This window comes from Octopus sinensis, linkage group LG13, assembly GCF_006345805.1.
Source record: "Octopus sinensis linkage group LG13, ASM634580v1, whole genome shotgun sequence".
NCBI lineage: Eukaryota > Metazoa > Mollusca > Cephalopoda > Octopoda > Octopodidae > Octopus > Octopus sinensis.
This window is the reverse complement of record NC_043009.1, coordinates 19465742-19493668: the sequence shown is the minus strand read 5'-3', so window position 1 is coordinate 19493668 and position 27927 is coordinate 19465742. Positions and strand designations below refer to the sequence as shown.

Genomic DNA, 27927 nt, shown 5'->3' with positions numbered 1-27927 from the left:
ATAGACACAAAGGACGGATAGTTTAAGGGAAATGAGAATGGAATGTGTGGTGTTCATTCATTTCCCAGCATGAAATCCTCTTCAGGACTATGACATGATAAGAACTTTGTCCCTTAAAAAACACTAAACAGGCCATAAATAACTGAAATACATTTGTTCCACTGGTTTTACTGACATAAAAGAAAAATAATTTATCAAGTATTCGGTTTGTAATCTTTTAATTCGTCATTCCTGTCTTTTAAATGGCCTTCTGTGGTCTTTTTATGTGTTACTGGGTTATTCCACTCGGAAACTGACTCTTAAAACAGGAACTATTACTCATCACAATGTGTAAGATTTATTCTCTGATTCCAGTCGAAAATATGACTTTTTTTCCCCCTCTTACCATTTGTATTATATTCTTCATTCTGCACAATAACTTTAAAAAGAAACGGTCAACATCGTTTTGGAGAGGAATTTTGCAATTCACTTCCTTCGTTTTCACAGTTATTTTTACTAATTCTATCATGATTAATGAATATCTCAGTTTGTTCTTCTTAACGATTTTATTCCATACGTGTGTCCATGGAACGACGATATTTATTGAAGACGAGTGCATTTGGAGAGAGCAGTCAAAACTCATTGACTGTGATAAGAAATCATTTCAAAGTTTACAGTTTCGTAGGAGCCACCCGGGGTATGCGACATTGTCGATAAAAGAAACACCTTTGAAACAATTAGACTTTAATATAAGCCATTTACCTGATCTAGAAATCATTGATGCACGAAGAACTAAACTCAACTGTCGAAAAATTAATTTAAGAATTTTGGAGATCGTGGAGCGCATAATTGTCGACCAACGGACGTGTTTAAACTCAATTTGCTGCCGAAAATTACAAACCTTGTCCAACTACGACCGAAATACGAAAGGCAATCACGAAGAGGCGATGTCTAGCCCTGCTGCGTTGATCAACCTGAACCATTCTGAGCAGTTCCAGTCTGAAGAACCTTTAAATGTCGATGTTACATCAGGGATTCAAAGCAAGAACGACACGAAGTCAGCTTACAACATCATAAGACACGAAATACAAGTGAACGGTGTCGAAAGTAAATCAAACAGAAACAGCATTAGTATTTCTACGGAAATAAAAATAAATTACGACAAAGCCGTCGCTGTTCCTCATCCAGCAGGAACTGGAACCGGTATTCTTATACCTGTAGGTAAGTGAAAGACTTTATTTTCTGGAAACAAACCTAATTTCTTGTTTTCCAGTTTGCAACTGAGTTCCCATTCTCATTCACAACAGTTTCCTTTATTTCAATAGACACTCTCAGAATTTACATTATCCAACGTGTCGTTGTTTTATTAGAATGGTAAGCAGGGATTTGGGTATAACTTGGGGACGGGGGTTGGGGTGGGGGCTAATGCAGATTCGCACCTGCCTTGAAAAATGTATTTTTTGAAAAAAAATTTTCGGATTGCTATGTTTTAGAATATGCAAAAAATTTTTTTTGGCATATTCGTAATCTCCGACATCAAAAACGTAGGAATCCGAAAAAAAAAATTATATTTACGATTATTTAAGGCAAACAAAAGTAAAACGCAAATTCTTTTCACTTGAATATTTTTGCACATGTTCGTCAATTAATTACGATGCCGTTAAAGTAAACAAAATTCAAAATTCAAATTGGGTGGGGGTGAAATTAAATTTTTTTTTGCCTATTCGTAATCTCCGACACCTAAAACGTAGGAATCCGAAAAATGTTTTCAAAAAATTGCATTTTTCAAAGTGAGGTGCAAAACTTCATTAGCCCGAAATTTGGCTATTATCTTTAGCAGGTTAAGCGACCACATTGGCTCGTTAGCCTCTTCGTCAGTTTTGATGCATATTGTCAAAGATACTCCAGTCGTGCCCACCCTGTATGTTATTATTATTCAGTAGTCTTATTTTTTATCACATGCTTTCCATTGCTCTACCGCGTGCAGCTCTATGTGCCTTGGGGTATGCGCTGTGGTTTGTTGTGATGCTCTTACTTTCACTGTATTGAAAGTGTAGGATGTGTGCGGTGCTTTGTGGTGCTATTTTCTGTATGTTATATATCCTTGTTAGTCCTGATGTTTTTGTTATGTATTTGTCTGAATGTTTTTTTATTATACCTAATGCACCTATTATGATAGAGATTGTTTCTGTTTTCAGACTCCACACTCGAGTTACCTCTATTTCCAGATCTTTGTATTTTTTACTTGTTAATTTTCACTTAATTTTCCAGTTTTCAAAAATTGTCTAAAAGTGGGGCAAAATGAGTAATAACTAATTCCAATAATTACTTTTTAACTGCACAATGCATAAATATGTCAGGAAGAGAACCATTCTAACAGATCATGAAGAAGTTGTAGAGAAGATTTTATGTTGAGTTTTTAGATTTAGTCAAGTTTCAGTAATTTCATATTATGTGCCATTTTTCCACAAGTCTCTTTCATTTGACCTAGATACTTAAAATTTTTGATTCACCTCTAATCTTTCTGATATCTTAAACATGGATATTGATGTGTATGACTCTTTTCCCAAATGTAATTCTGGAGAACTGAAGAGGCAAATTTACCATCAGGTCCTTAATTCACTGACGTCCCCACCCCCACACACCTCCCAAAGGGATAAAAGATGACTGTAAGAATGTTTAGAATTCATTCTGCAGAATGTTTAACCATTTTAAAGACAAAAGGATATTGAAGAAATGTTTGGCTACACTTTTTTGCTGGTCCAGCAACCATGTAGACTCTGCATGATTCTTAACCATTTTTGTGTCCCACTGTATTGTTGCTGTCTGCTAGCCCCCAACCTGTGTGCTCCACCCACACACAACAAGAAAACTTTTCACACACCTTACCCCAACAAACCAATCTACTTCTCTTCCTCACCTTTCCTCCTTCATACATTATGCCTACCTCCCACTCCCCAATCCTGTCCTCACGGCCCTGTTCCTCTGTATCATTGCTATCCAGTAGCCCTCCCTCATTTTATATATACACCCAGGTTTTCGCCCCATCCTTCACACTCTTTAATCACGCTTCTTTCGCAATATCCTGCCACTTATATTTTAGCGTTTGAACATCAAGGGTGTGCCCTGGCACCTGCCACTATCTATATATCTCTCTTCCTTTACTCAACCATCCAATTTATATTCTGGTTCCTGTCCCTTGTGAGTGTATGCCTGGCATTTTGCCACCATCTCTATCCTGCTGTCTCCCACTCTCTCTCTCTCCTTCTCCTGCTCTTCCCTCAGGTTTGGTAACCATGTATTTCCTTTATGGCAACGCATCTGTTTCTGTCTTCATTTCTGATCTCTCTCTCCAGCTGGGTAACCTTGTACCTCTACAGCAAGACACCTGTTTTTGTCTCTCTGTCTCACTATAGCCTTTCATCCTCCAATGCCTTCCCTCGAAAGATTTTTTTTGTCTTGCAAGTTACTTGGTGACCTTGTCAGTGTAGGTGCCACTTAAAAGCATCCAGTCCACGCTGTAAAGTGGTTGGTGTTAGGAAGAGCATCCAGCAGTAAAAACCTTGCCAAAACAGTTTTAGAAATCTGGTGCAGGCTAGCTCTTGTCAAAATGTCCCATCCATGCCAGCATGGAAGGCGGATGCTAAACGATGATAGTGATGAAACCCTTTGATTCTCCTGGACCTTCATAGCCATTCAAAATATATATATATATACATATATAAATAAAATCCTGCTGTCTTTTTATAATCATTTTATTAAAAAAAATTAAAGTTTTTTGCGTGTTGTAGAATTATAACCAAGTTATTGTAGATAAATTTTAACAAGACCTTATGTGAACCCCCAAGGGTCGTCTGGGCCCTGGTTGAGAAACCACTGATATAGAGGGCTCCTTGTTTGCTCATCAGTGTTGTTTACTATTTCATGCTCTAACGACTGTCAATTCAGTCTTATGTTCTGCCTCAGTGCACCTAGGGCCCCAGTGTCTCTACACTTCATGGTCCATTGATGAAGTGGTGAGAAAGGATCTTTGGATGCTGGGCCAAAAAGGGACCAGGAAATGGGGGTGATTTACTGTACTCTTATTCTTTTACTCTTGTTTCAGTCATTTGACTGTGGCCAAGCTGGAGCACCAACTTTAGTCGAGCAAATCGACCCCAGGACTTATTCTTTGTGAGCCTAGTGCTTATTCTATCGGTTCCTTTTGCCAAACTGCTAAGTTATGGGGACGTAAACACACCAGCATTGGTTGTCAAGCGATGTTGGGGGAACAAACACACACACAAACATATATATATATATGACAGGCTTCTTTCAGTTTCCATCTACCAAATCCACTCACAAGGCTTTGGTTCGCCTGAGGCTTTAGTAGAAGAATAAGCCCAAGGTGCCATGCAAGTGGGACTGAACTCGGAACCATGTGGCTGGATAAGATGTGTTGAGCCAAGTAAAACTGCTGTCTTCCACACATACAGGCTTGTTCCTTGCAGGTGCCAGTGCTGCATAAATGCACCCATGCCAGAGGCACATAAAAGGCACCCAGCACACTCTGTAAAGTGGTTGGCATTAGGAAGGGCACCCAGTCATAGAAACCATGCCACAACAGACAATTGAAGAGTGGGCAGCTGGCCAGCTCCAGGTCAAACTGTCCAACCCATGCTAGCATAGAAAACGGATGTGAGAGGATGATGATGCCCTTCCTAATTAGCCTCTGGTCGACACTGATTAAGTAGAAGGCCTATGATCCATTCCAACCATGACCACCTCTTTTTCTTATGAATAGGAAACCTGGGATTACATTAAGATGGTGAGGTTTGAGGGAGAATTGACTATTTCTAGCAGGATGACTATGTAGAATCTCCCATATTACTCAATAAGTACCAGTCATACTCTGTGGTCAATATAATTGACTTGCCTCTCCTGTCACTAAGCCTCACCTGTTTCTAAGTAAGCTAATATTTTCCCTTTGGCCAAACAGGTTTTCCATGGAAGGCTGGAAAAGAATCTCATTGCTTGTATGACAGTGACACTTATTTCTAACCATCCCCTGATGGCAAGACAAGCATACACATCATCATTTGATGACCATTTTCCTGGTTGGCATTGGTTGGATGGTTTGACAGGAACTGGTGAGCTTTGCGCCAGTTGATGAGAGGTTAGAGGTTACCCATACTTAGAAATATATAATATGGCCTTCTTTCAGTTTTCTTCTATTGAATCGAACGAGAAGTCTTTGGACAACCTGGAGCTAGAGTAAAAGACATTCGTCCAAGGTGCCAAGCAATGGGATTGAACCTAAAATTACATTTAGGAAGTAAGCTTCTCAACTACAAGGTGTCAAATATTGATCCTTAGAAATGACCAATCAGAAATTTCAGACATTTAATGTTCCACACCTCATTGACGACAGGTGAAGTTTATAAGTTTCAATTCATAAAAACAGCAGGTTTTCCCTAAAAACTAAATCTTTTACTGCTAATCCACCAGGGACAGACCATGATTCCAAGACTATAAAACCCGTCATTAATGGAATTTATATGGGAAAGTTCATATCTAAATTGTTACCCTATAATTTTAGAGAATAATTAAATATTCCAAGTTTCATTTTATTAATGAAGAAGTTAATTACTGTTGCTAAATCCTTCCTCATTTTCAGAGTTAATTGAAAGAAAGCATTTTATTCACAAAAACAAAATATCTTCAGGGTTATAGGCACATATCTTCAGGGTTATAGGCTTGCTTTCCAAACACATGGTTCCAGGTTCAGTCCCACTGCATGGCACCTTGAGCAAGTGATTTGGTGAACGGAAATGGTAAGAAACCTGCTGTGTGTGTGGGGGTCTCTTTGTCCCCCACCACTCCAGTGTTGGTTTATTTATGTCCCTATAACTTAGTGGTTCGGCAAAAGAAACTGATAGAATAAGTATTAGGCTTAAGAGTCCTGATGTCAATTCTTCAAAGCCCCAGCATGGCCACAATCTTATATAGTTTAGCTTTAATTAGCAGAGATTAGTCATGATTATCTCTCCAATATTAATTATATAGAACTGAAATTATGATGCGTTTAGTGTGTTGGCTAACGGCCAAATGCCTACAGATTTGTGTCCCCCACACTGAAGTGGGTCCAAGGCCGAAATAACATCTGCTGACTCACTGACCCAGCAACCTCTGATTTCATAGGGTTGATGTCAAGACGCTTCTAAAAGTGGGAGAGAGGAACAGGAAACCGTTTGTGAGAATTCTTCTCAAAGAATATATCTTGTGTAAGGCACCAAGAATTGCCTTTAGGCTTTAGTCTCTCAAACAAAAGTCACTTTAGTTTATTTTCAAAAGTAAAAAAATTAAAACAAAACTGGTAAAAATAAAAATCAGGTAATATTTGTGTAAAACTATATTTTAATTGTAATCAGTTTTTGTAAATTTTAATTATAAAGAATTCATATCAATCTCCATAGGAGCTTTTCTGTTAATCCTGCTAAGAATCTTCTTGATTGACTTATCATCAAATCTGTTTCATTAATTAAATCTGTTAAATTACCTAAAAATATAAAATAAATGAGGATTAATTAGATTCAGAATCTTCGTACTCAATATGGTAGGTTCCTGTGAGAAAGAAGAGAAAAAAAAAAAAAAAAAAACCATCCCAAAGGGAGTGCAGTCCATTGTCTTTACCCCCACCCAAATCTCATTCCAACCATTTTTCTTTTTTTAATATTTCCAGAGTGAACAAAATAAAAATCAGTTAAATATAATTGATTCTATCAAAATTGTATCTCTGCCTCAATATATGTCAAACAAAACTAAAAGTATTCTATGATAAACTCCAAAATGGATAAATCTGTTAAGACTATATTGTAAAATATATTCTACATTCGACTGCACTTTGAGTAAATGTCTTTTACTATAATGCCCAGGCCAACCAATGCCTTGTGAGGGAATCTGGTATGTGGAAACTGTGTGGAAGCTTGTCATATGTATGTGGGCCTTTGTGTTTATCCCCAGTATTGGTTCTGTATTAGAATAAGTATTTTACAGCTCAGTTCAGAATGTACAGGGCTACTAACTCCAAGATTCAGAGTTCAATTCAGGGCAGTGACCTGAATAATATCGAAAAATACCTTAGGAATGAGAACCCAGGTTTGAAATTTCCCCAATGAAGTTAAAAGTTAATTCATAAAAAGTTTACAGATAAAAAAAATGAATTCTATAGAGTAGATTTGTTGAGAGGAGTGAATTATTCCACCTTTTGAATGTCTGTATAATATTGACAGCTCCAGCAGGATTTGAACTCAGAACCTGGAGAGATAAAACTTATTTGACATTTAATCAAGTATCATATCATTCCTGGCATCACATTTCCATCTCCTAATAATGGTTTCAAATTTTGGCACAAGGCCAGCAATTTCAGGGGTAAAGGGAAATCAATTATGTCGACCCCAGTGCTCAACTGGCACCTATTTTATCATGCCCCAGGAGAATGAAAGCCAAAGTTGACCTCGGTGGAATTTGAACCTAGAATGTAAAGACAGGTGAAATGCTGCCAAGCAGTTTGCCTGGCATGCTACCAATTCCACCAGCAATGGTAACAAGGAATTGTCGTGAGTCAGGAGTTGATACCACTTAACGGTTTCACAAGAGCAACTTCAATATTTCTAGTGTTTCATTGTGTTTTTTTTTTTTACTAAATTTAGTTTCCATTAAACCCACTTAACCTTTCTTGACTCACTCCAGACAGTTTCTCAGCCAAACACACCCCCCGCCCACCTCCTTAAAAACAATACTATTATTGCTGGCCCTCTTCCTCTCTAGCCCTTAGTTACAGTTTAATATATTATTCACCTTTTCTTCCCCTCACAAATACCTGACCTTGAAGTTTGAAGATAAAAAAAGTCATTTGGATATACGATGGGAATCTAAGAAAGATTTTTTGAAATATTAACAAAGGATGACACACTCTTACACATACACACACACAACTACATACATGTGCACACACATGCATATATGTCATTTGTGACGAGAGATGTCAAGTAAACCGAGCACTTGAAAGAGATGAGGTAAGTGCTGGAGGTAAAAAACAAAACAAACCCATTCCTCTGACTAAAGGTTTCTTTGAAAGAGTCTCCATAGTCTTCTGGTTTTAATTGATTTGTTAAACAATGCTTTCATATGTAATAATAAATTTGGGTAAAGCAGCTTAGACACTGGCTATATAAGGATATTTCAGATTTTAGCAATTTGAAATAACAATCTATGAAGGGTGTTCTTTAAAGATTTCCTCTAACCCAGTTGCCAAGGACTGAGATAACTGAAACTTGGCATAATTATTAGTCCTTCTCTACCTGGCCACCACCAATGGTGACACACTTCTCCCATTGTCTTATGCAGCTGTGAAGACCTCATCTCTAGTTGCATCTGGAGCCAAGACTTTACCTCGGAAATAAGTTCGTCATCCGAAAAGTGCCCCCCCCCCTTCATGGTTGGAAAGAGGTGGAAGTCAGATGGTGTGAGGTCGGGAGATAATGGGGACGAGGAAGGATTTCATAGCCGCAGGAGTGTGCTTTCATCTGGGCAACACGCACACTGGGGTGTTGTCTCTCTGCTTTGATGGTTTCCTGCAATTTCTGCAGCAGAGAAGCATAATATGCCCTGTTAATTGTGGTGCCCTTTGCCAGAAAATCCATCATCACTACTCTGCACTGGTCCCAAAAGACTGAACATCACCTTGCCTGCTGAGGGTTGGACACAAGCCTTCTTTGGAGGTGGTGAGTTACCTTGCTTTGACTGTTTCAGGATCAAAGTGATGGACCTAGGTTTCATCCTGTGAGATAAGTCTGCCAAAAAAGTCCTCGTTTATAAAAGAGCAATTGACTTGTTCCTGCTTCTGAAATGGTGTGAGCATCCAGGGACTCCATCGTGCAGACAACTTTCGCATGTGTAAATGCTCGTGAATGATTTTTTTTCATGGACCCTACACTTATCTTCACTTCTTGGGCTAGTTGCTAAATAGTTATGCAGCGATCCTCCCAAATGGCAATTTCCACTTGTGGGATAGTGGTGTCATCAATGGTGGAATGTAGTCATCCAGGAATAGGTGCAGTTTCCACCGATGTCCGACCACATTTGAAATGGTGATGCCAGTGCTTGACTACATCGTATGATGGTGCTTTCATGAGATGACTGCTTTCATCTCATCGAAAGTCTCTTTTGGTGTATGGCCTTTCAGGTATAAGAACCTGGTCCCTGATCTGCATTCACCTGTCTCCATTATAACAGCTTAGTCCACTTCAGCAGCTGTAAAAGACAAACGAATACTAGTGGAAAGCTGAAATTTACAATATGACACGTAGAGACATGTATGGCCTCATTTCTTTCAAGCTTATGCATGCCTTCAGCTACCATAGCCCATGTTTCACTGCCATGCAACATAGCTGTTCGCACACAGATTTGTCTTTCACTCTGAGAGAGAGGCCCTTTGTTGCCAGCAGGGGTCAGAGCTATCTGAACTTTGCCTAATCTTATTTTGATAAAATATTACTGCATTTGTTAGAACTGTCTTCATTTACCAAACCTGACTCCAGTACATACCAATTAATCTCTTCAGATGAAATCTCAAATTTTTTTTGTCTCATTTCAGAAATGGACCTGACAATTGTCTACTCAATTCTGGGATTATTGGTGCTAATAACCCTGGTTTCAGTCAGCTTCAGCCTCTATGTTCTGTGTAGTCGGAAGAAGCAGAGAAACTGCAGTATCCGAGACTTTATGCCAACCAGTAGTTTGGCATCAAGATCAAGATCACAAGGAACTGTGATATTATGACCAATTTGTAAATTTCCTAAAGTTTCCATAGCTTGTTTCAATTTTAATAAAAATAAATTGTTTTACATAAACACAGGGTTTTCCATAAAAGCAGATTGTGACACATGGCTGGCTGGTTGGTTTCTTTTGAAAGAAATCTGTTTTTTTTGTCCTCTATGAAACCTAACTACAGTTAAAGGAAGACCTGGAGGAGAATCAACAGGCATTATGGCAAAGAATGTTATAAATAAATTCATGTACCAAGTCTTCAGATATGAAACAACTAATAATGCTTTGTAACTGAGTGGAAACTGAAGTTTTCACTGAATTTAGTTATTTTATAGTTAGATGGATCTAGTTTTTGTCTTGAAGAATTCATTTTTGGCTGTTGTTTAGCCCCAAGTCAGCCCCAGTTGAGAAGATCTATAATCAAAGGTATTCTACCCATGGCCACTCCCATCACTGGCATAATGTAGTCTAGACTACATTCTGTTTTAAAAATGGGGTTTGAGGGAGGTTTAGCTGTTATTTCTAGCGACCATGTTGAGGCTATTAGTGAATATGTTGGATTTCTAAATTATAAATTGTTAAAAACATTTATCACAATGTTTGTAAAAAGTCAATGTTCTAACAAACAATTTAATGAAACTCATTATCTCCCACAGCCTTATAAATTACTGCCTTATTTATAAAAGCCCCCAGCTTTACATTATCATCTTGTATAATACCACTAGCTCTGTAACAGGTCCAGTTCAAGTTTTGAAGTGGACTATGAATGAAGAAGGCCCTTCAAAAATCCCCTTTGAGCCCTCATAACTATGCATGTTATGAGGACTCAAAATTGCTCATGGTGAGAACCCAAGACCAAAGATGAACTTTATGGAGACCGTCCTCTCAGCTATCGTTGCTCAACACAAGATAAACTTCACTGGCCACAGCTATTGCGCTGAAGAGCAGGCAATATTAGATGTTATATTTTGGAGACTTCTGCTTCAAAACAGAAGATGAAAACCACTGAACAACATCAATGTTATTGATGGAGGAGTTTGAAGAAGGGAACTGAATAAGTTGACTTAATTATCCTCTTAATGCCTTAAGATAAAGGCTGGAATTTCTGCAAAGATTACTGCTGTCCATCAAAGTTGATTTAGTCTATGGCACAACATGTCAATATTTTAAACAGTTCCAGGCAAGATTAACTTTTCCTTCCTCTGAAAGTTGATGACATAAAATAGCAGTCAAGTATTGGAGTCTGTATATTTAGCTACACCCTCCATTGCCTGGGTGGTGGACTGGCAGAGAGGCTTGGATGAGATGCTTTGCAATATATGCATATGTGTAATACACACACACAACAGGCTTCTGCACAGTCTTTGGCCAAATTCCCCCTGTAAAAGATATGTTCTGGGTTTTGTACTGTGCTAGGGATGGAACTCAGAACTGCACTGTTACAAAAAAAAATTCTTACCTACAAAACCTTACCTCTCCCCATTCCTCTGATGCTCACCACTAAAAGAGCATCTGATGAATCTACAACCAACACAGCAACAACATGCTGAAGCCTTCATCCATCAGAGTGGAATGAAATAATTTAAACATAAGTATTAAATTTCTGTTGTATTTTAATAATGAATTAATAAAAAAATTTCCCCCATTTTTAACTATTTTCATCAGAAATTATAATTTATTCTTACAAAAAAAAATCCTAAAATTTCAAATGATTTTAGAACCATTCTTAAATTGGTATCTGCAAGAATATAAAGGGCAGAGTGAGTGTGTATGTGTGTATATATAAACAGATATAGAAAATAATTACCTTTAATATTAATTCAATATCACTCAACCACCAATTAGAACCATAGGACGGTTTTTCATATTCTTTATATTATGAACACCTGTTGAGAGAAAACAGTTTGATGTATTCTTCCTGAAAATAATCAGGCATTATTTGAAGTGGAATACAGATTTGGTTTGTTGAAGACGACCTTTCCAGGTGTGCAACACAGCTGGATTTTGAAATAATTACAGCAGCAGCGAAAAAGTGTTTAGCAGAGAAGTTCACTTCACAATCACATGGTTTCATCTTCAATCTCTGATTAGTAACACGAGTCTCAGTGTCTTCCGTGGTTGGAAGAATTTAACAAACAGAAACAGTCATTTCAAAGATGTTAAGCATTGACAATGAGCCAATGCTTTAAACTAAATTACCAAAAGCCTAAAATCATCATCATCATCGTTTACCGTCTGCTTTCCATGCTAGCATGGGTTGGACGGTTCAACTGGGGTCTGTGAAGCCAGAAGGCTGCATCAGGCCCAGTCTGATCTGGCAGTGTTTCTACGCTGGATGCCCTTCCTAACGCCAACCAATCAATACTTTATCACACTCTTCCATATTTGATCTACCCAAATGGTACACACATGTGTGTATCATTTAGGTGGCTCAAATATGGAAGAGTGTGAAGACAGACAAAATGCCGCTAAACATTTCCTCCAGCATGCTAACGATTCTACCAGCTCACCACCTTAATAATAAAGTAATAATCCGTTCTACTATAGACACATGGCCTGAAATTTAGTGGAGGGGGAAAGTCAATTACAGTGACTCTAGTACTCAACTGATATTTATTCCATCAACCCCGAAATGATGAAAGGCAAAGTCAACCTAAGCAGCATTTGAACTCAGAACATAGCAATGAGCAAACTACAGCTGAGCATTTTGTCAAGTGCACTAACGATTCTGCCAGCTCACCACCTTTCTCTATTCTTATATTTGTTTCAGTCATTTGACTGCAGCCATGCTGGAGCACTACCTTTAGTTGGAAAAAAAATCGACCCTGGGTCTTATTCTTTGTAAGCCTAGTACTTATTCTATTGGTCTCTTTTGCCAAACTGCTAAGTTACAGGGAAGTAAACACACTAACATCAGTTGTCAAGTGATGGTGAGGGGACAAACACACACTCACATATATATACACGATGGGCTTCTTTCAGTTTCTGTCTACCAAATCCACTCACAAGGCTTCAGCCTTGAGCTATAGTAGAAGGCACTTACCCAAGGTGCCACACTGGGATTGAACCCGGAACCATGTGGTTGATAAGCAAGCTACTTACCACACAGTCACTCTTGCACCTATGAACAATGCCTCCCCAGTGGGGAATCAAACCCTGGTCTCCTGTGTGACAGGTGGGGATACCTCCATTCTACTATAGGCAGAAGGCCTGAAATTTGGTGGAGGGGGGAAATAGTTGATTACATCGACCCCAGTACTCAACTGGTACTTATTCCATTGACCCCCAAAAGGATGAAAAGCAAAGTCGACCTCGGTGGCATTTGAACTCAGAACAGAGCAATGGGCAAACTACAGTTAACAAGGATGAAAAGCAAAGTGCACCTCGGCGGAAATTAATACTAATTAATGTTAAAACGAAGATATGAAAGAAGCTGAGAAACCTGAGGGAAAAAACCATAAGATTCAGCTCTGATTTGACAGACATTCCAGATATGACCATCACTGTTTTGACAAGTTCCAAGCATTATGAATCTAGGACTATATCAAGAGTGTTCTTTCATTCTTTTTAAGATGATAGTGTGTGATATAAGGATGGTTTAGTTACTGTTTCTAACAGGTCAAGCAACCACCTAAAAGTTCAAACAGATCAAGATTATGAAAGATGTGCCAAGTCACAGCAACAGTTCAGTCTTAGGACAACTTTGAGACACGTCTTAGGATAAATGTGAGAGAAGTCTTAACTAATCTGAGCAAATACAGCTTAAATACTCACCAGCATGTTGTTTATGCTTCCGTTTCACAGCAAATTCTATATGCTTTAGGATTTCTTCCTCAGAAACATTTTTTCGAATCATGTCTTTCAAAGATATTTCTTCATTTCCAAAAAGACAAACCTGAATGTTAGAAATAGGTTAACAACAATTTTTATTTAAACATATTTCATGCAAAACATCACCTAATTTAACTCAAAGATGCAGACCTCACTTTTACAATCATGTTCATACCATCCAGACCTCATTTGCATCTTGGGCAGACCTCTGTTGATTCTTTGGTCAAATTACTATCTGTGATATTCCCTCTTATCTTAGGTTTTGCTGCCTCACCATTTTCCCAACAATCTAGAAAGTGGTTCTATAGCAACCCTTCATGCAACAGGTCACCATTTCTCACTGGTTTTATTAGCCATCAGAGACTATTCCTTGTTTCCAAGCAAAGTAACATTTCCTCGTGGCTAGACGTTCTCGAAGAATATTGGAACCGAATGATATTACTAGAATGACAGTGACAATCATTTTATAATTATCACACAAAATGTCAAGGTAAGGAGACACAAAACACATGTATATATATATAGAAACAACAACCATCCCAGTGTTGAAAAATTGAATAAAACAGACAAAATAAAGTTAATTATTCCTTAAAGTCCCTAAAAATAGAAAAGAACGTTTGTTGTCAGATTTACTTTTTCAGGGGAGGTAACTCTTAGGTGACGTAATTCAATAGACAAACCTATCCGTTCGATAAATAGGAATGGATAAAATGAGTTAAGTATTGTAATTGACTAAAACCCTTCAAAATGATGCCCCAGCATGGCCAGGAGCTGACGGAATAAAAAGAAGGAATAAAAGAAATAAAGTTGATACCTTGAGGTTTCCATTGGCCGTAAGTCTTAAACGATTACAGGAGCCACAGAAATGGTTAGACATGGAAGTAATAAAACCTATTTGACCTTCAAATCCAGGAATTTTGAAGGCCTTAAAAGAAAAAAGAAAACAATAGTCGTAACATTTTACGGGGAAAAATTATTTTCTTTGTAACATACGTTTCTTTTTTAAATAATAGGAAAATAAATTTAAAAGTCCAATAAGTTGTGAACATACTACAACAACTAACAATAAACTATGTAAGCAGGCAATGAAAAAAAGTGAACTAATTTTTAATGTAAAACCAGTAAAATTATCTCTAAAAATTAAAAATAATAATAAAATAAACAAAGACATAGATGCCAACATGACTATGTGGTTATGAAGGGGTCTAGTGGAGGGAAACTATGTGGAAGCCCATTGTGTGTGTGTGTGTATAAACCATGTATGTGTCTCCCAAGTATGGTTCCATGCTTTTGCTAATAGTTTTAGGTGCCTGTGGAGTCAAGAGAAGACATCTTTTTGGCTGTTCTTTGACCCTACAGAACATCCAAAATTTTGCAGGAGGAACAGAGCTGTACCAGCAACTTGGTTGGTACCCATTGTTAGTTGAGTAGACTGGAGTAATAAGAAATGAATTACCTTGCTCAAGGATAAAAGGCACCATCCAGTCCAGGTATCAAACCTACAACTTTATGATCATACATGGCCTAGTTATTAGGGCCATACAACACAGGTGTGTGTGTGTGCGTCTCTGTGCATATATATCTTTCAAGGATCTATATTGATTATATTGACGGAACATCAATGAGAAACTGAAAAACTGTTGCTTTTTAAGTAAGTTCCTGGAAACGTTTGGTCTGCACTGAGTTACAGAAACTCCCCTTTCACACTATCATAAATAGTGAACCAATGATCAGTCTATTGAAAACTTGGAACCAATGGAACCATTGTTCACCAATTCTGATATAAAATAAACAAAATATGGTAAACTTTTACAAAAATACCAACATAACTGAGAACCAAATTCTCCTGATTGTAAAAGACATCAAAATCCAGGAATAGGTTTTCAACATACCTTTGATGTATCATTAGGTTTATCTTTAATTTTTGATATGTTTGGCCATTTTCTTTTAATAATTTCCAACATGTCTTTGTAAGGAACCATTTTCTTCAAATTCCATTTGTTGTCTTGAAAAGGCATGTACTCTATAAATCGTACGTCTAAATTCTGAAAGCAGAAACAATGATTTTTCGATAATAATTCAAGGCTTAAAAGTTGGAGGAGGGGCAAGACACAATGCTGCTAAGAATTTCGTCCATCGTGCCAGAAAAATTGCTGCCAACATGACTTCCTAATAATGGTTTTTGAGTTTTGGTGCAAGGCCAGCAATTTGGGTGGAGTGGGTGGGTTAAGTTGATTATATTGACCCCAATGTTCAACTGATGCTTATTTTATCGACCCTGAAAGGATGAAAGGCAAAGAAGACCGTGACAGAATTTGAACTCAGAACATAAAGACGGATAAAATGCTGCCAGGTGTGTTAATGATTCTGCCAGCTCGCTGCCTTCACAACACCTTAATGATAACAATTTTTGATCATTTTTGACACAGAACCAGCAACTTTTAGGGGAGGGAGAAATAGATTATATTGACCCCAGTGCTCAACTGGTCCTCATCTTATTGACCTTCACTCAACCCCAACAATCCTTTCAGACCACAATATTATTGAAATGCATTTACACATTGGTAATGAGCCCAATGTCACAACTCTTAAACAAAAGGACATGCCAAAGCTATGCAGGTATGATTATCACCAGGCAAATTGGGAAACTATTAACAACCAGTTACAAATCATTGACTGGGATCTCTACCTTACTGGGCCAGATAAACACAAGAAATTCTTAAACAAGATCGAAGAAATATGTGAAAAAAATGTTCCTCTAAAGAAAACCAAGTCCACAAAAAAACCTGTACCACGGGAGCGTAAGATCCTGATGCGCAAAAGGTCAAGACTAAGAAACAAAACATCTAAGCTGACATCAAAACATGAATTACAGAAAGTCCTTGACCAAATATACAGATTAGAAGACAATCTAAAACAACACTATGATGAAGAACGTAACAATGCAGAAAAGAGAGCCATAGAAAACATCAAGAAAAATCCAAAATGTTTCTACAGTTTTGCAAAGAAATACTCGAACACCAAGTCAACAATAGGACCTCTCCAGAGACAAAATGGGGATGTAGTGAATAACCCTATTGAAATGGCAGAAATGTTGGGTCAACAGTATGAAAGTGTCTTCAGTGAGCCATCTAAAACCATGAAGATCCATGACCCAGGAAAATTCTTCAAGGATATCGACCATACTAAACCTACCCTATCCGACATTGATTTCAACCCAGAAGACATAGCAAGAGCCATAGACAAGCTCTCCATGCACTCGGCTGCGGGGCCTGACGGTTTCAATGCCATGATACTTAAAAACTGCAAGGTACAATTGTCGAAACCCCTTTACATGATATGGAGGGAATCTATGGAGAATGGCAAAATACCAAATACATATAAAGAAGCACACATAACTCCAATACATAAAGGGGACAGCAAATCAAAACCAAAGAACTACCGACCAATCTCACTGACATCACACATTATCAAGGTCTTTGAAAGAATAGTTCGTGGAAAACTGGTTGAGTTCCTGGAATCCAACAATCTGATGAATTGCAACCAGCATGGATTCAGGTTAGGTAGATCATGCCTTTCCCAACTACTGGCACACCATGACCAAATCCTAGAAAATCTAGAGAATGGATACAACACAGATGTTATCTACCTCGACTTTGCCAAGGCATTTGACAAGGTAGATCATGGCACCCTGGGTCACAAACTTCGAAAGCTAGGAGTAGGAGGAAAAGTTGGTACATGGATACATGAGTTCCTTACAAATAGAACTCAAACAGTCACTGTGAATGGAACCCATTCAACACCATCACCTGTGACCAGCAGTGTTCCTCAGGGTACAGTACTCGGCCCAATCCTGTTTCTCATCCTCATCTCTGACATAGATGAAGATACAACCAGCAACGTCTCATCCTTTGCTGATGACACCAGGGTCATGAGACAAATCAAAGACGAGGTGGATACAGAGGCCTTACAAAAGGACCTGACCACCATATATAAATGGCAGGAAACAAACAATATGTTGTTCAATGATAAGAAGTTTGAACTAATTCGCTACGGAACAGATCAAGATCTGAAAAATACAACAAACTACAGAAACTCATCAGGACAACAAATAATGGAAAAACAGTATGTGAAAGATTTAGGCATCCACATGGGAACCAACCTAAAATTCAGAGAACACCTTGACTCAGTCTGTCTTACTGCAAGAAAGTACAGCGGGTGGATCTTGCGCACCTTCAAATCAAGAGATACCTCAACAATGAAAACCCTCTGGAACAGTATGATACTTCCGAGGATTGACTACTGTTCTCAGTTGTGGTCACCAACAACAAAGGGCCAACTATCTAAGATAGAATCGCTCCAAAGAAATTTTACCTCATACTTCTCAGAAACGAGGGACCTGGACTATTGGCAAAGACTCAAAACCTTGAGGATGTACTCAATAGAAAGAAGATTTGAGCGATACCGAATTATATACATTTGGAAAATGATAGAGCAGAAGGTGCCAAACTTTGGTATCAAAACCTACCACTCACTGCGCCACGGAAGACGCTGCCAGCTGCCACCAATCAACAAAAAGGCTGGCCAGGCAGCAAAAACCCTGCGAGAATCAAGTCTGTTGGTTCGAGGAGCACAACTGTTCAACTCCATTCCGGTACATGTCAGAAATCTATCAGGATGCAGTGTGGAATCATTCAAATTGCAACTGGATAGATACTTAAGCACCATTAGAGATGAACCCCATCTCCCAGGATATACACAACGAGCACAAACTGACTCAAACTCGCTAACTACACATGTCAAAATTAAGCAGAGAATACAACCTGGCAACCACACCAGACTCTGAGGGTGGAGTCTTCGACTTGGCCTGAGCATGGACTCAAACCCAAATGAAATGAAATGAAATGAAATGATGCCATCATCATCATAAACACAAATGAAAATCAACTCACCATTTTCTCTGTTAACTGCACAAAATTACAGATTTCATCATCATTGAGGTCCTTCATAACAACACAATTGATCTGCAAAGATTTAGAACAGAAAATCAAATCGGTTACAGCCATGCGGTGAAGTTTGTTTCACAATGACATGATTCTCGGTTCAATCCCACCATGCGTCTTCTATTGTGGCCTAGGGTTTGACCATTACCTTGTCAGTGCCATTTGACAGATGGAAACTGTGCAGAAGTGAATGTGTGTGTGTGTGTGTGTGTGTTTTAGCATCAGTGCTTGTGTTTACAATTCTTAAAACTCGTTATTGTAGTGATGGGTTTAACTCCAAGCCAATCTTGGCCATCCCATCTTTTCAGAAAGTGTATCAATGACTACATTACTAAAAATATCTTTTTTAAATTGTAGGATACAATTTGAGGAAGGGGATTTGGCTGCTGTTTCGAGAAAGTCAAGCCACCACATGCAGGCTTTCCTATAACTTAATGGTTCACAATTAATGAGATTGATAAAATATTAAGGTTGATATGATTGACTAAAAACCCTTCAAAATGGTGCCCCAGGATGGCCACAGACTAGGGATCAAAGGATGGCCACAGGCTAGGGATCAAAGGATGGCCACAGGCTAGGGATCAAAGCCACTAAGAAAATAAGTTATCTATAATCCTTTATTCTTAGAGTTCAATTGTGACCAGAATGGAACAAGTCTGATATCATGGCATCTTACCATTCCTCTTTCACCTTGTTTTTGAAACTCAATACTTTTTAGACCCAACTTCACTTCCTGTTTCTTCCTCTACTACCATCCACCAATGGTAGATATGGTATACGTTCACCCAGGGGTATACCATCCATTTGTATTACATCACCATACCATTGTAGTTGTCTCCCCCAGGGTGGTGGATTGACAGAATTGGTGGAGCATCAAGTGAACTCTCTCTCTCTCTCTCATAACTCTAACAATACAGTTCTATATCTAAGAGATGAGGAATTATGTACATTATTCACATTATTTACATTTGACAGATATTTGTCCTCATCTTGTTTGTTGTTAACACAATGTTCCGGCTGATATACCCTCCAGGCTTCTTCAGGTGTCTTGGGGAAATTTCAAACTTGGCTTCTCATTCCTAAGGTATTTTTCGATGTTGTTGATGTTATTATTATTATTCAGGTCACTGCCTGGAATTGAACTCGGAATCTTGAGGTTAGTAGCCCACGTTCTTAACCACTATGCCCACAGGCATATGGCGTAGTGGTTAAGAGCGTGGGCTACTAACTCCAAGATTCCGAGTTCGATTCCAGGTTGTAACCTGAATAATAATAATAACATCAAAAAATACCTTAGGAATGAGAACCCAGGTTTGAAATTTCCCCAAGACACCTGATGAAGGCTGGAGGGTATATCAGCCAAAACATTGTGTTAACAACAAAAAAGATGAGGACAAATATCTGTCGAATGTAAATAAGGTAAGTAACAACTCTACAAATTTCACAGATTCCATATGTTTACTAGCACTGTGTCTACAGAAGCTTCCCTCTGAACTATTTTAATAAATTAAGTTTATAGAGGAATTAAAGTGATAATGAATTTAAGCATGGTTGGGCAAGTTCTTTGGCAAACATTTGGTACCAGGTTCAATTCTAGTGTGTGTAACAGTTTAACTATGTGCATGTTATCATAAGCTCATGGTGAGACAAGCCTTGCAAGTGAACTGTAATAGAAGGAAACTATGCTGAAGCTTATCATATGGCCTGTACCTATTCTTTGGTAGCAAACCAAATCTTTGGCCCAGTTTAATGCCACAACCTGTCTCTAGCAGAATCTACTCTGTCACAAATACTGGAATTAAACTGCCCTGCCAGCCTAGGAGCCCCCATCACTAAAATGGTCATTCCTGCTATTACTAAGCCATAAACATTTGTTTTTTAAATTTGGAAGAAAAAATTTCAAACATTCTGCATTGACATTTCCTTACCTTTAACGGAGAAAATCCTGCTGCCAAAGCACCCTCTATATTCTTTAAGACTTTATCTAAACAATTCCTTCTGGTAATGAAAGCAAACTTATGTGGCATTAAACTATCAAGACTGACATTCAGGGAATCTAAGCCAGCTTCTTTTAACTTCTCCACAACTCGATGAAGAATCACACCATTGGTTGTCATAGTAATAAATTCCAAACCATATTGTTTCAGGAGATGAAGTTCTTCTGAAATATTTAAGAATTACAAAAAAACATCAAATTCCTGAGGAATTAAAAACTCTTTCAAAATCATTTCTTTATTCCAATAAAACATAGAATATAGTAATAAACCAGTTTCTTACCACAAACTCAATTTCCAAACTATTTTTGGTAAATAAATTCACACTAATATGGTCACAGGTTTATTTGTCATATTTATTGTTACCTTACATTATTCGTGTTGCCATATTTGTGGAGGTTGGTTTATATTTTGGAGAAATTATTATTATTTGTACAAACTAATGTGCATCCTATGTGTTAATCAATCAATTGATTTATTTTGTGTTCAGTTAGGTGAACTGGAGCAAGTAGAGTCAGGTACCTTGCTCAAGGTTACAACAAAATGATGCTCATAAGATTTGAACTTATGACTCTATGGTCATAAAGCCAACACTTTAACCTCACAATCAGTGTCACTAATTTTGAATAATAATAATCCTTTCTACTATAGGCACAAGGCCTGAATTTTGAGGGAGAGGGCTAGCCAATCACATTGACCCTAGTGCTCAACTGGTACTTATTTAATCGACCCTGAAAGAATGAAAGTCATCCTCATCAAAATTTGAACTCAGAATGTAAACCTGTAAGGAATGCCACTGCACATGCTAACGATGATTCTGCCTGCTTGCCACATATAATGATGATAATAATTATAGTCCTTCCGGATAAGCTGAAATAATCATTTACAGATTGTGCATATAGCACCGATTGCTGGAATAGAAGAGTACCATGCTCTCTGATTACAGGAGTACTCTCCTATCAACATATAAAAGTACTGTGACACATGACAAGACTGTATATACATCTGTTCGTATTAGACTTAAATCAGTCAACAGACATTCCAGCCATGACCATCAAATTGCATTTCCTGCCATACCTAACATTTATTTAATATATTTTGAAATTTTACAGGTAAATCTAACTTGGCTGAATGACCATATAGAAATGTTCTTGCATTCAGGCCAAGTCTAGCATGTCCACCTCCACTGTGACCACCACCAAAATCTACAACTATACTGGACAGACAGTAGAAAGAACATCACCACCATTTTTTTTCATTGTGTTGATGTGTCTAGCATGGTTCTCAGGTAGATAAAAGCAAAATATATTTTAAGCAACAGATTTGTGGGTCCCACCTGGTCATTCAGTTGACTATCCCTAAGCCAGAGAATTACTGGATCAGAGCTGGGTTGGCACTACAAAAACCACAACAGAATTGTGTTCAGAAATATCAGGATTCAGATAAGGTTTTTAATAATCTTAGGCAAAAAAAAAAAAACCTGTTCCTTAAACTAACAAAGAAACCTCTACTTGGTTTCTCAACTTGCTAGAAATAGCAACCAAATTGTCCTCTTATCATACCTTAGAGTCTTAATAATGAGATGGACACATCAGATAACGCATTTCTAGGTACATTATGCCAGCAAAGAAAAAAAAAAAAAACTGTTATAGAACATTTGATTGTATGTCTGTTGGATCAGGCCTGTCCTAGGGTTAAATAACAATAACAGAGAGAAACTCACCAACAATTTTAATTAAATCTTTTCTAATCAATGGCTCTCCTCCAGTTAAACGAACTTTTTTAATGCCCTGATTAACAAACAGGGAAGTGATTTGGATCAGTTCTGCAGTCGTTAAAAGATTTTTATTCGGGGTCAGCTCCACACCAGATTCAGGCATGCAGTATTGACCTGCAAAATACAAAGTTTCACTAAATCAATTGAAAATCAATCAGTTCACATCTTAATCTCACTTTTATATATAACTGTGTGTGTGTGTGTGTGTGTGTGAGTATGTGTTGCATGTGTATTGCTATATGTGCATCACCATCATCATCATTTAACGTCTGTTTTCCATGCTGACATGGGTTGGATGGTTTGACAGGAACTGCACCTGGTCCCATTGTCTGTTTTGGATTGGTTTCTACAGTTGGATGCCCTTCGCAACGCCAACCACTTTACAGAGTGTGCCAAGTGCTTTTTATGTGGCACTACACTTTTTATGTGGCCCCAACACGTGTGTGTGTGTGGTCCAGTGATTAGGAGATTAGGATGTTCACCTCATGATCGTAAAATCATCGGTTGTCATCATGGACCAAGCAGTGCACACTGTGTGGTTGAGTGTTGCACTTCATTGCACATGGCTCCAGTCTGCTCAGCCATAATGAGCATGAGCCTGAGTGACGGTGCAGCCCTCCTCCTCCCCCTCTGTTACATTATTCCTACAAAAAACATGTAGGCCTGACAAACAGAGGAGAGTTTCAGCTTAGGCATAGCCACAACTTTACATGTTATTTCTCTCAATAAATACCCAGAATAAATTATAAAATTATGTTGACAATTGCTGAGCAAAGATTACAAAAGAAAATACCACAAAACACACAAACTAATCAACTTTACAGAGGAATATTTCTAGCTTTACTCATCATCATCGTTTAACGTCAGTTTTCCATGCTGGCATGGGTTGGACGGTTTGACTGAGGTCTGGAGAGCCAGCGGCTGCACCAGGCTTCAATCTGATCTGGCAAAGTTTCTACAGCTGGATGCCCTTCCTAACGCCAACCACTCAGAGTGTAGCGGGTGCTTTTTACATATCACTGGCACAGGTGCCAGTCAAGCAGGCCTGGCACCGATCATGTTTGGATAATGCTTTTTACGTGCCACCAGCACGGGAGCCAGTCAGGGAGTGCTATATATGTGTGTGTGTGTGTGTGTATAAAGAAACCGATAAGAGAAAACAGATTGAATGACATTCTTTATTTCCCATAACTACAACTGTTTTCACACATTGTCATCATCATCATCATCATTTAATGTTCGCTTTCCATGGTGCTGACTGAAAACTGGTCACCTGCACCAGGCTCCAGTCTGATATGGAAAGTTTTCTATGGCTCAATGCCCTTTCTAATACCAACCACTCCAAGAGTGTAGTGGGAGCTTTTTATGAGCCACCAGCACATTGGTGAGATGATACAATCAACATATTACTCTGAAGTATATTTAAGTTCACAAAGGAAGAGCTGACAGCAGTTGTCTCTAAGGTGATGGTCTGTTAGTAATGACCTTAACGAATAAATGAATCATAAATGAAACATTAAAAAAAAACTGTTTAATTACACATTTTAATCACAAAACAATGTGGAATATTTTAAAGTGTGAACTTACATCGAAAATTACATCTTTCAGTTAAAGATATCCGTAGATATGTGTGTTGTCTGCCATAGTTATCAGTGAGAAAAGCAGAGAAAGGCAGAACATTGTTATCAAAATAATTCCCTGTTTTCAATGGAACTGTCTGCAAGAAAATTCAACCAATTCAACTAAATTAATGAAATTAAATTCAAACAGAAACTGAAAAAAAAAAAAAAAACGTTTTTAAAGAAATTCAATGAAATAAACTCTTCCTGTCAGGGTGAGGGTTAAGAGGTTCATTTTGATATTAAACAAACTCCAAAGCAAACCTCATTTGAATATTGGTAGAGTGGAATAAAGGAGACAAATTACAGCACGTGCCCATCATGTTTTTTTCTTTTCTTTGTTTAAGCACACAAATTCTTCTTTCACAAACATGTTTTACCATTCTCTGATAGAAACTGAATGGGTCATTGATCATATATTACCCCTTTCAGGGTCAGGAAATACTTCAGCCCTGATCGGTTGTCAAGGCATAAGTGTAACACTAATTAGAGTTTTTATTTTTTATATATATATATATATATATATGCGCAGGAGTGGCTGTGTGGTAAGTAGTTTGCTTATGAACCACATGGTTCTGGGTTCAGTCCCACTGCATGGCACCTTGGGCAAGTGTCTTCTACTATAGCCTCGGACTGATGAAAGCCTTGTGAGTGGATTTGGTAGACAGACACTGAAAGAAGCTTGTCATATGTGTGTGTGTGTGTGTTTGTCCCCCCAACATCACTTGACAACTGATGGTGTGTTTATGTCCTTGTAACTTAGCAGTTCGGCTAAAGAAACCCACACTCAATCACCGTCAGGAAATACAACAAATCTGGACTCATGAGAGAATATGAGTGTCCCAAAATGCTTAGTGGCCTCTCCACCATCTCACTGGCCCGATCTTTTCTTCACTTGATGTTCAATCAAAATAAAATACCTCGATCACAAAATAGTTACAATAGTTGAGATGCTTGGTGACAGTGAGCAAACAATATCTGTATTCCTATAAAAATGCTTAGCGGTATTTCGTCTGTCTACATACTGAGTTCAAATTCAGCCGAGGTCGATTTTGCCTTTCATTCTTTTGGGGGTCAATATATTAAGTAGCAGTTGCATACTGGAGTCGATCTAATCAACTGCCCCCACCTCCCCCAAAAATTTGGGCTTTGTGCCTAGAGTAGAAAAGAACATCTTTATATGTACATAGATAGATACATACAAAAACACAAACTTGTGTGTGTGTGTGTGCACGCGCGTGAGCCTTGTTTTTGGTACAGAAAAAATTTTGTCTCCAGTTTTTATTGCCTTAGGAGGTCAAAGAACACTGTTCTGGGTACAAAGTGACCAGCAGCTGTTCAACAACGTTATATATATATATATAGAGAGAGAGAGAGAGGGAGGGGGGGAGACAGAGAGACTAAGAGATGTATGTATGTTTGGCACACGTCTATCTATCTATCTATCAACCCGGGCTGGCCAAAGCCTTGTGAATGGATTTGGTAGACGGAAACAGAAAAAAGCCAGTCGTGTGTGTGTGAGTGTGTATGTACGTATGCCTGCGTGTGTATGTTTGCATGTATGTATACATCCCCACCTTTCTTCACCATTGCTTCCTTTCTTTTTTGTCTTTCTGTTGAAGTTGTGCTTATTTTCATTGTTTTGGATTTCTTTCGTTTTTCTTTCATTACGGTACACCCCCGTATTTTTTTTACTCGTCTGGTTTGAAATTTTCAGTTAACGTCTTAACCAAAGTACATAGATGGCTAATCTATGTACCTTGGTCTTAACGTGGGACCTCTCAACCGCGGAGGCCCCCTGCGACCGCAGGGGTTGCAGGGACTTAGCGACAGTCCGTATAAAAGTACCCTAGACGCAAGTAAGTTTATAAAAGAGGAATGAAAAAATCCCAAATTGTTTCTAGAATCTTTTCAGAATAAAGAGTCAAGGGGTTAATGCAGTTTCGCACCTTTCCTTAAAAAATTTCGCGCAGAAGGCCAGAAGGCTCTCCAAAATGGTTAACCATTTTCGGAAACCTTTGTTTTAGGTGTCGAAGATTACGAATATACAAAAAAAAAAATTTTTGTTAATTTTACCCGGCCCTTTCTACCCCCAATTTAAAAAAAAAACAAAAAAACCCCTGCATTTTCAAGGAGAGGTGCGAAACTGCATTCGCATCAGACACATTTATAAGGAATTCTATTAATGAAGTACGCAAGCAGTTGACACTTGCTCTTTTCGTAATTGTCTTGATTCGAAGCTTAAAACTAAATTAATTAGTGTCGCAGTTTAGTGCATAATAACACCTTCCACCTTGAAAATTATATAATTACAAACGACAAAGATGTTCTGTCAAAGAAACAAATCGGAAGTGTTTTTTAAATAAATAGTTAACAAAATATTAATTTCTTAATTTCAGAAGATTACTCTTTCAGTCTTCATTTGAAGAATTCGGTCAAGTTCTAACATTGCAAACAGAGAAAAGTTGAAACTTAAAACATTCAGCATTAACTTTTACAACAGACTCATTATTAAACTGAACTTACCTGTAAATGTCGCAATAAAGCATAATTCCGCGCAGTAGGCCAGAAGGCTCTCCGAAATATGCATATCATATTCTTCCCATTATACAGATGCGGCAACATTTAGTTGTTTCACAAAAGTTGATTTTAATCAACTCAGACCTAAACACATGATTATTCATTGACATCAAGACAACGGTGTAAATCTATAAACATTCCGCCTTTTAAATTGTTCCGGATATTTTATACCGCTTTAATTATCGGTAAGGTGCGTGTAACGAATAAATTATAATAAATTGAGAACATAGTCTCGTATCTCTCCTTAACTAATCTCTCTGAAGGCGTAATTATAATTCTAGGGAAAAAAGTTATTTAAAGAAAACAGTAGACTGAGAGCAGAGGTTCTAAACCAGGGCTCATATGACCTTTAGGAGTCAATATAAAGTTTTGTCGTTAAAGTTTATCTGCCATAAACTTGTTATACTTCTACAATAAACAAAATATGTTAACTATATTTTTATACAATTCCTTATAATATTTAATTATAATACAATTTTTTAAACATCAAGTGACTATGAGGACCCCCACCCCAACTCCCATGAAAAATAGAAATCTAAGGGGTCCGTTGGGGGGGGAAATGGTTGAGAATCACTGTCCTAGAGGAAACTAGCGCTGACCAGCAATCCTAAATCACTGAATCACTGAATCGACCAAGACCATTAGATATTGTTGGGAGTCATAATGCACTTCCGGTTCTTGCTGGATTGTGCTAATCTTTTCCATCTTGTTGCAAATCTCTTAACTAAACAGTCTCCCCCTCATCACAGAGGCCTTTCCAACTGGCTTTTCCAATCTTCTGCCACTCAGCAACTGCACCAGTCCACCTGTTGTCTGTGGACTTTGCAACATGTGCAGCTGAGTGGAACTTGAACTTAGCCATATCTCAGCACATATTCACTGTGTGCCCTAGGTAGACCCACTCCTTTACCCCTTTCATTTATTGGCTTCTCACCTCTATTCGATCTTGTGCTACATCTCTGGACCATGTGACGTTTGTTTTCATGTGGTTCATTATAAGGCCTACAGATGAGTTAGGGAAAACACATACACACACACAGAGGCATGCATACACACACACACAGAGGCATACACACATAGACACATGTACATGCACACACATACATGGTGAGCTTCTTTTGGTTCCCATCTATATCAAATTCCCTTATAAGGCATTAGTTGGCCAGGGATTCTAGTAGGAGGCAGCACTTGCCCATGGTGCCATGCAGTGGGACTGAACTTGGAACCACACAGACCAGCAGCCAACTTCACAATCACATAACCACAACTGATTTAATTATCAAAATGTAAATCAATCAATCCCCCACTTCTGAGAGATTTTGAAACCGATTTTA

General features: G+C 38.2%; 2 protein-coding genes across 5 annotated transcripts; one reads left to right on the top strand and one right to left on the bottom strand.

Moving 5' to 3' along the window:
- The first annotated feature begins 69 nt into the window (after positions 1–69).
- Positions 70–9872, top strand: LOC115218622. Of its 2 annotated transcripts, none has more exons than XM_036508180.1 (2): positions 70–1196; positions 9617–9872. In XM_036508180.1, exons 1-2 carry the CDS (start codon positions 327–329, stop codon positions 9626–9628), a joined length of 882 nt encoding a protein of 293 aa, XP_036364073.1. In that variant the 5' UTR covers positions 70–326; the 3' UTR covers positions 9629–9872. The 2 variants fall into 2 exon arrangements, with proteins under 2 accessions (XP_036364073.1, XP_029644387.2); XM_029788527.2 differs by having other exon boundaries at positions 70–1200.
- Positions 6356–26754, bottom strand: LOC115218621 (molybdenum cofactor biosynthesis protein 1). 3 transcript variants are annotated; one of them, XM_029788526.2, is made up of 10 exons: positions 26540–26754; positions 23982–24111; positions 22341–22508; positions 20552–20784; positions 18573–18644; positions 15513–15665; positions 14435–14545; positions 13564–13684; positions 11597–11675; positions 6356–6517 (listed from the first exon to the last, which is right to left on the bottom strand). In XM_029788526.2, the coding sequence occupies exons 1-9, from the start codon at positions 26636–26638 to the stop codon at positions 11620–11622; spliced, it is 1143 nt and encodes a 380-aa protein (XP_029644386.1). In that variant the 5' UTR covers positions 26639–26754; the 3' UTR covers positions 6356–6517; positions 11597–11619. The 3 variants fall into 3 exon arrangements, 2 of the variants coding, with proteins under 2 accessions (XP_029644386.1, XP_036364072.1); XM_036508179.1 differs by lacking the exon at positions 26540–26754 and adding an exon at positions 25970–26003 and having other exon boundaries at positions 23982–24121; XR_003882244.2 differs by lacking the exon at positions 6356–6517 and having other exon boundaries at positions 13564–13662.
- Positions 26755–27927: the final 1173 nt, after the last annotated feature.

Excerpts from the sequence above, each read along its gene's own strand:
- LOC115218622 (XM_029788527.2), top strand. The coding sequence starts at position 327 with ATGTGTAAGATTTATTCTCTGATTCCAGTCGAAAATATGACTTTTTTT. Across the intron at positions 1,201-9,616 it reads CGGTATTCTTATACCTGTAG|AAATGGACCTGACAATTGTC; the intron begins GTAAGTGAAAGA and ends GTCTCATTTCAG.
- LOC115218621 (XM_029788526.2), bottom strand. The coding sequence starts at position 26,638 with ATGTTGCCGCATCTGTATAATGGGAAGAATATGATATGCATATTTCGG. Across the intron at positions 24,112-26,539 it reads CTTTATTGCGACATTTACAG|ACAGTTCCATTGAAAACAGG; the intron begins GTAAGTTCAGTT and ends ATTTTCTTGCAG. Across the intron at positions 20,785-22,340 it reads AGATTTAATTAAAATTGTTG|AAGAACTTCATCTCCTGAAA; the intron begins GTGAGTTTCTCT and ends TAAATATTTCAG.